Source organism: Nyctibius grandis, chromosome 2 (assembly GCF_013368605.1).
Source record: "Nyctibius grandis isolate bNycGra1 chromosome 2, bNycGra1.pri, whole genome shotgun sequence".
NCBI classification, from domain to species: domain Eukaryota; kingdom Metazoa; phylum Chordata; class Aves; order Nyctibiiformes; family Nyctibiidae; genus Nyctibius; species Nyctibius grandis.
The window spans coordinates 54,837,962-54,850,947 of NC_090659.1; the positions used below are offsets into that span (position 1 = coordinate 54,837,962).

Consider the following 12,986-nt stretch of genomic DNA (forward strand, 5'->3'; position numbering starts at 1 on the left):
ATACATTTTACATCATGATTTGAGGGTATATCTAGGCTTTGAAAAAATATTAAAAGGAAATTTTCTAGAAAATAAAGTTCACCTACCAAGACTTCTGTTTGCATTTTCACTGCTTTAAAAGAGAGGTTCACTTAAGCTGACATCAGTTTCAGGTTCTTTATCCCAGGACCCAAATTTCTAACAGTCTTGCCAAATTTCAACAATACCTGAACTCTTGTCTTTAAGTTTACTAAAACCTTGTCACAAAATTTACCATCTAGGGTCATATGTAAGTTGAAAGCTATCAGAAGGTTACCACTTGAAATAGTACTATAGAGCAACACATCACCAACCATCATTAATCTGTTTTGTACAAATATTGCTGGTTAGAGCTAGACAATTCAGGAACTTCATGAACTGAAATAAGCTGCATATTAATGTTAACAGGAAATACAGTATTGTCATTTATATTCATTAAATATCCAACTTTTTGGACCAGCAAATAATTCTACTTATTCTGATGGCTCAAGATACTATATAACTAAAGCTTTAAAAACAAGATCCAGAAATGCTCAACTTTTCAGACCTTACAGTAACTCTGATCTACCCATTGAATTTCAAGCATTTGACAATTCTTAAACAAGTGGGATTTTCAGAATGTTTGTTGCAATGTTTACGAGAATTTTAAGAAAAAAAAATTTTAAAAAGAGAGGTGAATGCAAAAGACAAACTGAGAAAACAATCTTTCCATTGATTTTAAGCAATTTCAGTGGGCTTCTCTCGCTGTCCAGAGGAACAATTGCTATATAAACCTGCTGGAATACAAGACACTAGGCAGACCAGACTCCACTAGTATGGTCACACACACCCACACAAGGGGTAGAGGGTACTGACCTTGAAGACTTTTGTATCTATTAAATTCTTCGGTTTATTGTTATTAGACTGGAAGTCTAAAAACATCTGGAGAAAGATCTGTTGCACACATTCTTAATATTTCACAACAAACTGAGCTTGAAATGGAAATTCAGAAGTATTGGTACAGAAGTTCAGAACCACAGGTGTGTTCAATACCCACATTTACTCCAGAAACTGCCAGGACTTGTGCTTAAAGCATTGGTACTGCACACCATCCCTGACCACAAACATCGTTACCTTTGTTCATTAGTTAAGAGCAAAGCAAAGCATTTTTGGGAGGTTTCAAATTTCTAATGAAACTTGCATACACTTAACATTCTGTAAGGGTGAAAGAGGAAAGAATTTGTGTATATCCTTCATTCAGTAACAAAAAACAGTTCTCAGGAGGACTCTACCACAGTCTCTGCAGCAAATGAGACAGTGGAGCTATTACTTTCAAGAAACATTTAGAGGAAAAAAAATAATAGAAAGATGAAAGTAACAGATCTATGTTAGAAACTCCACTACAGTGAAGAACAGTTCAAAAACTTATGTACAGATACAAATCCAATGCTTTGAATATTTTTAGTGAAATGGAGATGAATGAGATAGAAGTAAATACACAATTTCAATATGAAACGAGTAAAACTGAGTCCTCAAAACAGACTACAACTATTAGCAAACTAACCTCCTCTATTTTACTTTCCACCTTCTGATCCCCATTTTCTTGAAGAGACCTGTTGGCAAGAAAAGAAAAACCATAATCCATACCAAAGCAACAGTTGCTCTACTGCACCTGCATCATGCCTTCCCTGTTAAAACAGTATCTTCAAAGCACCCCAAGTTAGTATTATTTCAAAGAGATACTCAGAGCAAATGAAAGCAGATGGTCCAATTCCCATCGACAACAGCTAGTCTTGTCACCAAGTTTGGCAGAAACTGAACCAAGCCCACAAGAAAGAGTAATAACAACAAAGATGACATTCATTTTACAGAGAGAATTAACTTCATTGTAGAAAAGTGTCTAATCACTGCGCTAAGGTAGGGTCAGTAGAAATGTTTTTGAATGTAGCTTCACTATGCAAATGCCTAAGATGTCTTTTTGAGGGTCTCTGTTTACTGTGTGCTACAAGTATGCTAACAAAACATTTTCCCTTAATGCCACAACTGTAACTGTAATTTCAATCAGAAAGAGAGAAGGGCAAACGTGTCTAGCTTTGACTTCGAACTTTTACGAAAACAAGGAAAAAAAAAACTACACCAAAACTTGTGTTAAGTGACAATCTGATAGGCCATACTGACTTAGCACACAAATGCTACTTGTCTGAAATGAAGCCAAGCTTATACACTGAAGGATGAAGGATGTCAAGGTAACTTATGAAAACAGAGTACTGTCTAAGAAGTTGGTGTCTTGTACAAATCCATGTGGTCTTATTTAGCATCTAATTGTGTGAAGTATCTCAATTAGTTGTGTTCATTCTTCAAGTAAACTTCTACAAGTGTACAATATGTATTTTTAAATTTTACTTCTTGCACCTAGTCTATGCAATTTTCCTTAAGTTTGCATAATTCTTTTTTTTTTTTTTTTTCAATTAAAGGGAATTATTTATCTTACAGTAGTAAGTTTTTGCATACTAGAGGATTCATGGGTATCCAACATAAAATGGAGTTCTTTCAAATAAAACACAGCTCCTTTACTCGGGACCTGAAGTCATTACACCTCGGGAAACAGAAGATCCTTTGTTAAGCAGATATACATATGCCACACTGTTAGAAGTTAGATCAATGATTCCCTTCATGTCCCTCTGTAAAACTTTGTTACTAAAAAGTCAGTTCAATCTATTTCTGAGGCAAAAAACTTATTGACCAGATTTGTTCTGTCGTATCAGCAGAGAGTGGAGTAAATTCCTACACTAAGACACACAGACCCTGAACCATCTTTTCAAAACAAACTGTAATTTATTGTAACAGTGGCAAATAAAAACCCTCCAGTTCACATAGTATGAATTTACTACAGGGAAGCAATATTAAGTAATTCTTGTGAATTTTTCAAATGTTTTCCGATATAACAGAAATCTACAAAAGGCTACACGAACAGTCTGTGGAATACATAGCTTTTCTTCTCTGCTAAGTGAGCAAGGAAAATTTGGAAAATCTCTCAGAATATAAGAAGGTTCCCTCAAAAATGCTTCCTACTATTGTTTATTCACAAATCCTGGAACTTTAGGACTGGCACTCTGCAGTTTCGTTTTTATTGAGCTCTTCCTCCTAACAAAGACAATCTTATAGGCTGAGGACCAACATCAGACCTTCAGAAAAAGTTTTCCCCCTCGATAGCTCTATAATGGACACGTCAAATAAGAAGTCAGATGCAGCTAATGGTAGAATTTGTAGGAACAGCTTATCAGGGAATGCACACACTGGATCCCACGCCCACCTGCCCTCCTCAAACCCTTCTCTGAGGTTCTTGTCCTTCCTTTGGAAATGCTCAGCTGCCACAGTTTGCTGGTCATGCTAACATGCTAATCTAAATGACATCTCTATCTACAAGCTGCAGCAGCTCAGCAGCTGTTTGCCTAACAGCTGAACACTTTGTAGCAAGGGTGGGAAACTTGAAGAGAAGTGGACAGCTTGGGACAGGAACAGATCCCAGGGTAAGCTGTCCTGGGTGAATCAGAGCCCACAGAAAATCCATTAATTTTCTTACTTTGCCTCAAACTTTCTTTACTCTGTGCTGCTAAGCTGGCAACAGAGGACCAAAACCCTTTACTAGCAAAACAACATGGTGAAATATTTTGTCCTCTACGCACAGACTTTGTTGTAGGGAAGAGACTGTCCCCATATTCTTTTCACCTTCTTTCTCAGTTGTGACCTCCTGGTGAATTTTCCCATTTCTGCAAGCAGAAATGCTGTGAAAATCTGTATGTTTTGCATGTATATGCTATGCCTTCCTATTTCTAAGGGCAAAATTCTGGTGGACAGTGCAGGATTTTTTTTGCTTTTCAGCAGTTAAACCATCAGATTCTCTCCCAATTAAGGAGAAGGAGGAAAAACCCTCAAAACAACATTTCTAATTCTGTGTACAGAAACATAATTATGGCACGCAGCAGAGAATCTGCGGCTCTTCAATGTTTAAGCCTGTATTGTCCCTGAGATATGGTCAGATTTGGGCTGAGGAAAAGAAGAATCCAAGCCTATGTGCCCAGCTAAGCCAACCAACTTGCCTGAAAACATCTCCAAAATCAGAAGATGAATTTGTGTAAAGAAAGGCAGATGCTGAAGTGAGAATAAGATCCTGGGCGAGATTTGCAGCAGACACACAACCCTTTCTGAGACTGAACACCTTGTATTTAAAAAATGGTATCAGCTGCTTAGCAACCACCCAAAAAACACTGTAAGCTGCTGTTCTATATTCTCCCTACTTGATATACAGTGATACATGTTGATGTTAAAGTTAATTTTATTTCAGATAAGGATATTCAATACAAAAATTATATACATTACCTCATATTGACAAAGTTTCCCCATACAGCTGGAAAACAAGAAAAAAAGAGAACATTACAGTGTCATGTAACAGTACATGATGTGATCTTTTTCCTTTTATCATGAGAAGGAATTTAAAACAATATTAAGTACGTTAATCACAAATTACCTAAATAAGTTACATACATGATATATATACACACACACAAGTCACTAGAACACAGTTTAAGAGTATGGGAGAAATTCTGATGAAATTAAATGAGACTATAAAAAAAAGTAGGAAAATACAATAGTTCAATACAAAAGGACTAGACTATTCCAGTGCACACCTGGAATTATCTGACCAGTAAACCAGCAGATATACTTATCTGATCATTATCCCCACACTATATTACATAAACAAAATGTGCAAGAATTCTCTGAACTATAATTTGACACCACACACAGATTAAACAAACCAGAGCTCTGGATTTGTTTATTAGGGATATTGAAAAAAAAAATGGCAAGAGCAAGAAAGGAGTCCTGTAGACCTGAACCATACGAACTGGAAACTGCAGACTGACCAGGGTAAAAAGACTGGCCACTACAGGCGATAGCTGAACCAGTCCAAAGTAATGCCACAACAGTCCTGCATTACAGGCAGCAAGGGCTTGAGTGCATGTGTATTTTCTCTCTAAATATGCATATATCGCGATGCAGACACAAAAGGTACCTAAGCAATGTAACTGAATGGCTCACTAAGCAAACAAAGATCATTTATTACACTCTTGGTATGGAAAAATGTTCTAAGGAAGACAAACTGCAGTATAAAATAGCACAGCAAACACGTATAAGCTGTTCCTCTGTGTTCACAAAAAGATTCATCTGCCCAGTTTATTTTCTACTAGAAAAAAAAAATCTGAAACTGTTCAGGGTTTAAGCGATTACACGAGGACTATCAGAGCACTGATTTTACTTTTAGCTTTCAGCTAGGACACAGAACGTAATTTAAAGTGAAAAAATGAGAAGCCACAAACCATGTTACACTAAGAGTCGACAACTTCACATCCTCAAGACAAGGTTAATACGAACAGTTACATAAGGGGCTCGACAACAATAAACAACACAGGAAACAGACCCAGAATACTGCCAGAAAATCATTCTGTGATTGCTCTTTAAGAGACAAGGCTCAACCTAAGGATCTAAATTACACTGGGTCTTAAGAAGGACGAGTAGCCTATACATAGTATTAACATACATATAGAAAGCTTCTGAGTGTCCTCAGTTTTTGTAAGCTGTCCTTCAGGTCTCAAATAGCAGCTAATGAAGTGTTTCACATAGATTCAGGCTTTGCATATACATTTTCATGATTATTATTTATGATCTCAAGCAGATGATTAGGTGCTACAGCAACAAGAAAAGAAAAAATGCTGCTACAGTCACACGCACCTTCCAGGCAAGAAAAGAAAGGGAACATACCCAGGACAGAGAAGCCAGGAGGACAGGAGTGAGGATGCAGTAATGCAGTCGCTATTCCACCCTTTAGAGGACTGCAAAGCTACTGAACTGTTTTTAACTCCTGAGTACTGCTGAGTAATTCAAAGAGTAACTCAAATGAATTCCTGACAGACTATCAAATAAACTGTAGGAGGGCACTGTGATATCTGTGGTGGTATCATAAAACCTCTAATGTCTTCTGGGGAAACGATAAGGAAGCTTTAAATTAGAACAGAGGATCGATAAAATCCAACTGAATTTAAAAAACACTGTGGATTTTATGTTAATTAGATAAATTAAATTATCGGGGGGGAAAAACGGATACAGTTAAGGATACCGAGCACTAAGTTAAATTCAAGTTATTTACCCTCTGGCTAGGATTTTAGAATTATTTACAATAACATTAATGGAAAAACTACTGGGTCTTTTTTTTTTTTTTGCAGTGAATGATGACCATCTGGCAACTACAGGTACAGAATTCTCAAGTTATACATTACACAGCTATACTTACAATCAGTTACTTTTCTGAGCTACAGAAACTAGCACAAATAACGTAATGTATTGTTTATGCAGTGGCAGGAAACATCTGGGCTCAGTTGTTGAAGCAGGAATTGATGAAAAACTGAGTTGCCAGCTGGACCACAAATACCACCTTGCCAGTTTTGTTGCAAAGACAGTGCAACTACATTGCATACAAAAAACTGGCTTCCTAAAGAAAACACGCTAATTGTGTGTGCTCGTGTCCACAGCAGGGAAGGGAAGCTCAGGAAGGCATTCACGTACTTCCAGAAACACTATGCTTGATATCCCAGTTCTGTAGGGGCAAATGACCTTCTGTTAAACTTCTAGGAAGAGTATTTTTGTACCACTGCAAAAAAAGAATGAAACTGCAAAATGAACCACATAGGAAATACCATATGGAGGGATGTGAAGAACCCTGAAGTCTCTCTCACATGCAGAAAGGTGCCACAGAAACTTGCTTGAACATACTGCCCTCACAAAGGATTCTGAATGCACAGTTCTACGGAGGATCTCTTTGGCTACTGTGTGTTCACATACAGCTTACGTCACGGTTGAAGGGATCAGAGGTAAGGTTTTGCACTACAGTGGAATTAAGGTTTTGTTGAGTTTTTTCTAAATGTACATCACAATTGTTTATGTAACAGGCTTACACAGCTGCAGAACCAGCAGTATGACTATGGCTTACAGAGAATTTCCTTGATTTGTCGCTTCCTTGCCCTAGAGGTTATGCCAAGGCCAGTTTAACATTCAGGCAAGAACGACTGAAACATTAAGGTAAGCGGGCCCAAATCCACAAGCAGAATGATGCAGAATTACAAGCCTAAATCTAAGACAAAAGCCCTCACAGGCACCATAAAACCCCTTGACAGGCCCACTAAGTTCAGGCACCAAAAGCTACAGACATGTGGATGGTTAAAAAAAGCTTCCATACCAGCAAGGTCATGAATCAGGCACTACACAAAAACCCAGTTTTCAAAAGCATCAGACTCCTAAATGGACCCAGTTTGAGCAAACACTAACATAACTGAGCACCTCGCTGTAAAAGCTAGTCTTAAAATACAATTAAAAAAAAAATCCAACCCTAAAGCCGAATCTTTTAAGTCAAGAGGTATTCATCCAGTATAATAATCCTATGCCAATTCTCAAACCTTAGAGATTTAACACCCTTACCCCTCATCCCCCCCCGCCCCAGCCACACACTGTATGTACTCTACGAATCATAGAATGGTTTGGGTTGGAAGAGACCTTAAAGATCATCTACTTCCAACCCCCCTGCCATGGGCAGGGACACCTTCCACTAGACCAGGTTGCTCAAAGCCCCATCCAGCCTGGCCTTGAACACTGCCAGGGAGGGCACATCCACAGCTTCTCTGGGCAACCTGTGCCAGTGTCTCACTACCCTCCCAGTAAAGAATTTCTTCTTGATATCTAATCTAAATCTACCCTCTTTCAGTTTAAAACCATTCCCCCTTGTCTTATCACTACATGCCCCTCTCCCACTTTCCTGTAAGCCCCCTTCAGGTACTGGAAGGCTGCTAGAAGGTCTCCCCAGAGCCTTCTCTTCTCCAGGCTGAACAGCCCCAACTCTCTCAGCCTCTCTTCATAGGAGAAGTGCTCCAGCCTTCTGATCATCTTTGTGGAACTTCCTATTCATCCAACTAGACAGCATTCATGGACAGAGAGTCTTCCTGCCATCTGCTGAAACTCTGTGCAAGGGAAGAATTCATGATTAATTGGACTAGACAGACAGAAGCATGACTTGTAACCAAACAATTAAGATGATCACCTACAAGAGAAAAGAAATAGAGGTTCTGCTTATTCTCTCAAAGACTATTTATAAACCTCACCCAATGACTGATTAAGGTAATAATAAGTTCCCATTAGGGAAGAGGTCACAATACCTGAATTGTACTGAGATACACAAAATCCTGGTTTAATAGCCTGTAGTAGAAAGGTGTAGTCCTATTTTGATTCTATCTGTTCCACTCTGGATCCCTTCCATAAATAATGAGAACAATCATTTTTATTGTAGCATTTTTGCAAGGATTAATTGCAAGTACCATGAAGATTAAAAATACATCAGAGGCATTAATCACTCCCACAGACATTACACTTTAAAGTGACAGCTTCCAGAGAAGAATGACATGCCTTGGATGAAGCGATAAAGAGCTGTACTTTTAGAAAAGAGGAGATTTGTTTCTTAAAGCCTTAATCACAGTATTGTTATTAAAGACGTATTTACATTTTGCCAACCAAACATTAATCACTCACAGTTTTCAGAAAACACCAATCCTCCTTTTTTGTTTGGTTTGTTGTTTGTTTTTTTTTTCCCCTCCAGCCTCTGACAGATGAAGTTATAACTATTTGGCAAGCACAGCCTTACAGTAAAATTGTCGCAGACTTCCAAGACTTCTCAAAAATACCTTAAGCAAAAGCCAGTTACAGATGAGGAAAGAATGGTTTTCTTTCTACTGAATACATTTCTGTTCCTGGAAATTTAAAGGTTTGTTTAGTTTTCCTAGAGGAAACCCTTTCTGAAATTATGCCAGATGCAGAGCAGTACCATGACTGGGCTACTTTTAGGAAAGGAATATTCCAAGAACTACCCTTTGAATACAAGCCACCCTGCCTGCATGAAGTAAAAAAAAAACAAACACAGAATCTGTTCAGTCACACTCGAAAAAGTACAACAGAAATCCCAAGCAATTTGCTGTTGAGCATCCACTATTAAATGGACGCTTCCCCATCTACGATAGTCAGACTTCTAGCTCTGACCAGCTGCACTTCACAGAAGGCAAGAGTTATTCTTCTAGATCCTCAGAATATAGGAACAGGATGTATGTTTTCAGCTGAATGTCCTTCGAATCTGTCATCTGCAATAATACTTACTGTAGAGGTTTCTATAAAACACAGATTACTACTCTGAGAACCTTGCATGCCTTAATTAACTCATCCACAATATGCTGGGGAACCAGAAAAATAACACTATCACAATCTGAAGGTGGGAAAAAACAGAATCTCAAGGGACGCCTGTGCCTTTGCCCCAGGATGATCCCTCTTCTCTGAGTCTCTTTAAATGACATTAAAATCAAGCCATCGACTATCACAAGGCATCAAAGGTAGTAAACACCCATAATCTGAAAGTATTAGTGACAATGTAAGTTTCAGCATCACACACATTTTAAAACAGATGTCTTAAAAAGTGAGACCGTGATGCCCATAGAGATCCAACTGTACCAAAAATGGATGTAATCTCTTTTAAAATAATTTTCTTTCCCAATTGCATTTTCAAGACACTCAGTTAAAGAAACTTTTACACAGACTTTCGTTTAAGTAGATGTAGCTGAAAACACAAGGCATTTTTCCCTGTATCACCCTCCTTACCACCTCTGCTCCTCAGAATAAAAAGAGTACAAGATTATGTTCGTTTCAAACAGATCTCACTATCAACAGAAAGAGCATGCAGGAACAATATGAACTGATATACGGTCATAACCTGAATTTCTAGAGCAAAATTGTAATCTCTGAATGTCCAGAGCTAATTCCTTCAGGCAAACTTTCTATTTCAGAGAGATGCAATGACATTCAAAAGGGTTTTTTTTTTCCTTAATTCTGACTCTCCATAGTCACTCAGCAGCTTCAGTCTCCTGGTAGAAAGAAGCTTTTTGAGAACTTGACAAAAAGGAAAAGTAGGCAAAGGGAGCTCATACAATGCTTATTATTACAGATGCATTGAAGTCTTACTTTCACCCTTTTGCAGATCTCAATTAGATATGTAATAATGTAAAGAAAACTATTATTTCCTTTAGGAAACTATTATTTCCCACACAACAGCCTTGCTGCTAAACTGGAGAGATATGAGTTTGATGGATGGACTACCCAAAGGATAAAGAACTGGCTGGGTGGCTGCAACCAGAGTTGCGGTCAATGGCTCAATGTCCAAAGGGAGATCAGTAACAAGTGGTGTCCCTCAGGGGTCTGCATTGTAACCAGTACCATCCAGTATCTTTATTAATGACACAGACAGTGGGATTGAGCACACCCTTCGCAAGTTTGCAGACGATACCGAGCTGAGTAGTGTCATTGAGGGAAGGGATACCATTCAGAGCGACCTTGCCAGGCATAACAAGCGGGCAGATATGAACCTCATGAAGTAAAACAAGGTCAAATGCAAGTTTCCGCACCTGGGTCGGGGCAATCACCAGTGTCAACACAGACTGGGTTACAAATGGACTGACAGCAGCCCTGCAGAAAAGGACTTGGGGATACTGGTGGAGGAAAAATTGGACATGAGCCAGCAATGTGCGCTTGCAGCCCAGAAAGCCAACCATATTCTGGGCCACATCAAAACCAGCGTGGCCAGCAGGTCAAGGGAGGTGAATCTCCCCCTCTACTCCGCTCTCATGAGACCCCCACCTGGAGTACCGTGTTCAGCTCTGGGGTCCCCAACATAAGAAGGACATGGACCTGCTCGAGCTGGTCCAGAGGAGGGCCACAAAGATGACCAGAGGGATGGAGCACCTCTCCTATGGAGAAAGGCTGAGAGAGTTGGGTTTGTTCAGCCTGGAGAAGGCTCCAGGAAGACCTCATTGCAGCCTTTCAGTACTTAAAGGGGGCTTACAAGAACGATGAAGAGAAACCTTTTACCAGGGCCTGTAGTGACAGGACGAGGGGCCACAGTGTTAACCAGAGAGTAGGTTTAAATTAGATACAACTAAGCAATTCTTTACTATAGAGCGGTGAGACACTGGCACAGGTTGCCCAGAGAAGCTGTGGATGCCCCCTCCCTGGAAGTGTTCAAGGCCAGGTTGGCCGGGGCTCTGAGCAACCTGATCCAGTGAAAGATGTCGCTGCCCATGGCAGGGGGGCTGGACTAGATGATTTTTTAAAGGTCCCTTCCAACATAAACCATTCTATGATTTGGCCAAAGCATTTCAAACTGCACTTTATAGTCTATATTCCATAACAATTAAAAAACCTCAATTGTATCCTATCTGTAATTCCAGTAGTTTGTTAATTTGCTTTAGAAAATTATTATACTCATGAGAGTATGTTGCAATATTAGTGGAGACGATAACATACAATTACTAATCACAACTCTGAATGTCACTTTCCTGAGTGAAGTTTACGATTATGCCTTTGGGTAACGTACAATAATTTGAATATTAACAAAACTAAAAAAATCTACTCCTCTGGTACGTCTGCACAGATTTCTGTATGGTAAGTACTTCTTCCTGTTATATTTCCTGAACTGATGTCTTGTTCAACAGTACAGTTCCTGCCCCAAATCAAAGACAGCAGATAGGAACTGTAGCTTTTCCCACACGGGAAGTACCCTAGACACCAGGATACAGGGTTTGCTGAAGGGGAAGATGTTCGCTCTTCAACTTGGATAACACCACCACTCTATGTCAATCCCTCAGCTAGTCATCACCTAGCAAAACAAAGACAACATACCCACCAGGACAGTGCTTTTGTATCTTCTCTTAAGACTGAATACTTAAACTCTGGCACACTCATACACTCCTACAGCTGTGGGACATAACATTATGCACGTTTTATTTCTTTACAAGAGTTAATGGAGCTTCATACTGGATGGGAAGCTAACCATGAATACTTATTCTAACATTTCAGTTAGCATCACCACTTTACGACTGAATTCTGTTCTTTGTTTCCCAGACATCAAATTCTTTCCAACTCTTCTGTTAAGTCCTTTTTCCAGTTCTCTATTCAGTGTTTCTACTACTTCCTATCTCGTATCTTTAGCATATCATTCTTTACCATTAATCATCCATTTTTGTCTATCCTTTGTATTTTGCCACAAGTAAGGTAATGCACTCCAATTGTCAGCTACTACAAACAGAAAAAGACATCCAATATTTACAATAAAAAAACAGAATGCATAGAACTCATCACAGTTACGAAGTTCCAAACAGGATCCTCTGTTTTCATCACCACATATGCTTGAGTGTGCCTAGACATCATAAAGCTTTCTAGCTTTGAATTTACTGGCTTGAAACAACAAAGTGGTTTGTAAATATGTCGACTGCCTACAAAAGGTTTGAATTCCCAAGGAAGACAACAGAAGCACTTTGACCTATACCTAACTGAAGTACTACATAATAATTACATTCTGAATCAAGTCAAAATTATCTTGGCAATGTGAAAGCTAAGCAATCTAAACTGCTAACATCCCTGTGTCCCCTTTTCACTTAATAATAGAGAAAAAACCTGAAAACTCTTAAGTGTCTTTCCTTAAACAGCAGCAGATGATGTAAAGGGCAAGTGTCATGAGGATGGAGCCAGGCTCTTCTCAGTGACATCCCTTGACAGGACAAGGGGCAATGGGTGCAAGCTGGAACACAGGACGTTCCACATAAATATGAGGAAAAACTGCTTTACGGTGAGGGTGACCGAACACTGGAACAGGCTGCCCAGAGAGGTTGTGGAGTCTCCTTCTCTGGAGACATTCAAAACCCGCCTGGACGCGTTCCTGTGTGATATGGTCTAGGTAATCCTGCTCTGGCAGGGGGATTGGACTAGATGATCTTTCGAGGTCCCTTCCAATCCCTAACATTCTGTGATTCTGTGACATCTATCTCCAGATAAATCTGGTCCACACAATTCAGATG

The 12,986-nt window shown here is 39.3% G+C and overlaps 1 protein-coding gene across 1 annotated transcript in view; it reads right to left on the reverse strand.

The window, feature by feature from the left end:
- Positions 1 to 12,986, reverse strand: part of UXS1 (UDP-glucuronate decarboxylase 1) — a 69,351-nt gene that overhangs the window by 50,053 nt on the left and 6,312 nt on the right. The window contains exons 2-3 of the mRNA XM_068425377.1: positions 4,378 to 4,405; positions 1,562 to 1,610 (exon numbers count right to left, since the gene is read on the reverse strand). Coding sequence (XP_068281478.1) covers positions 1,562 to 1,610; positions 4,378 to 4,405 — 77 coding nt within the window. The remainder of the gene's footprint in view (positions 1 to 1,561; positions 1,611 to 4,377; positions 4,406 to 12,986) is intronic.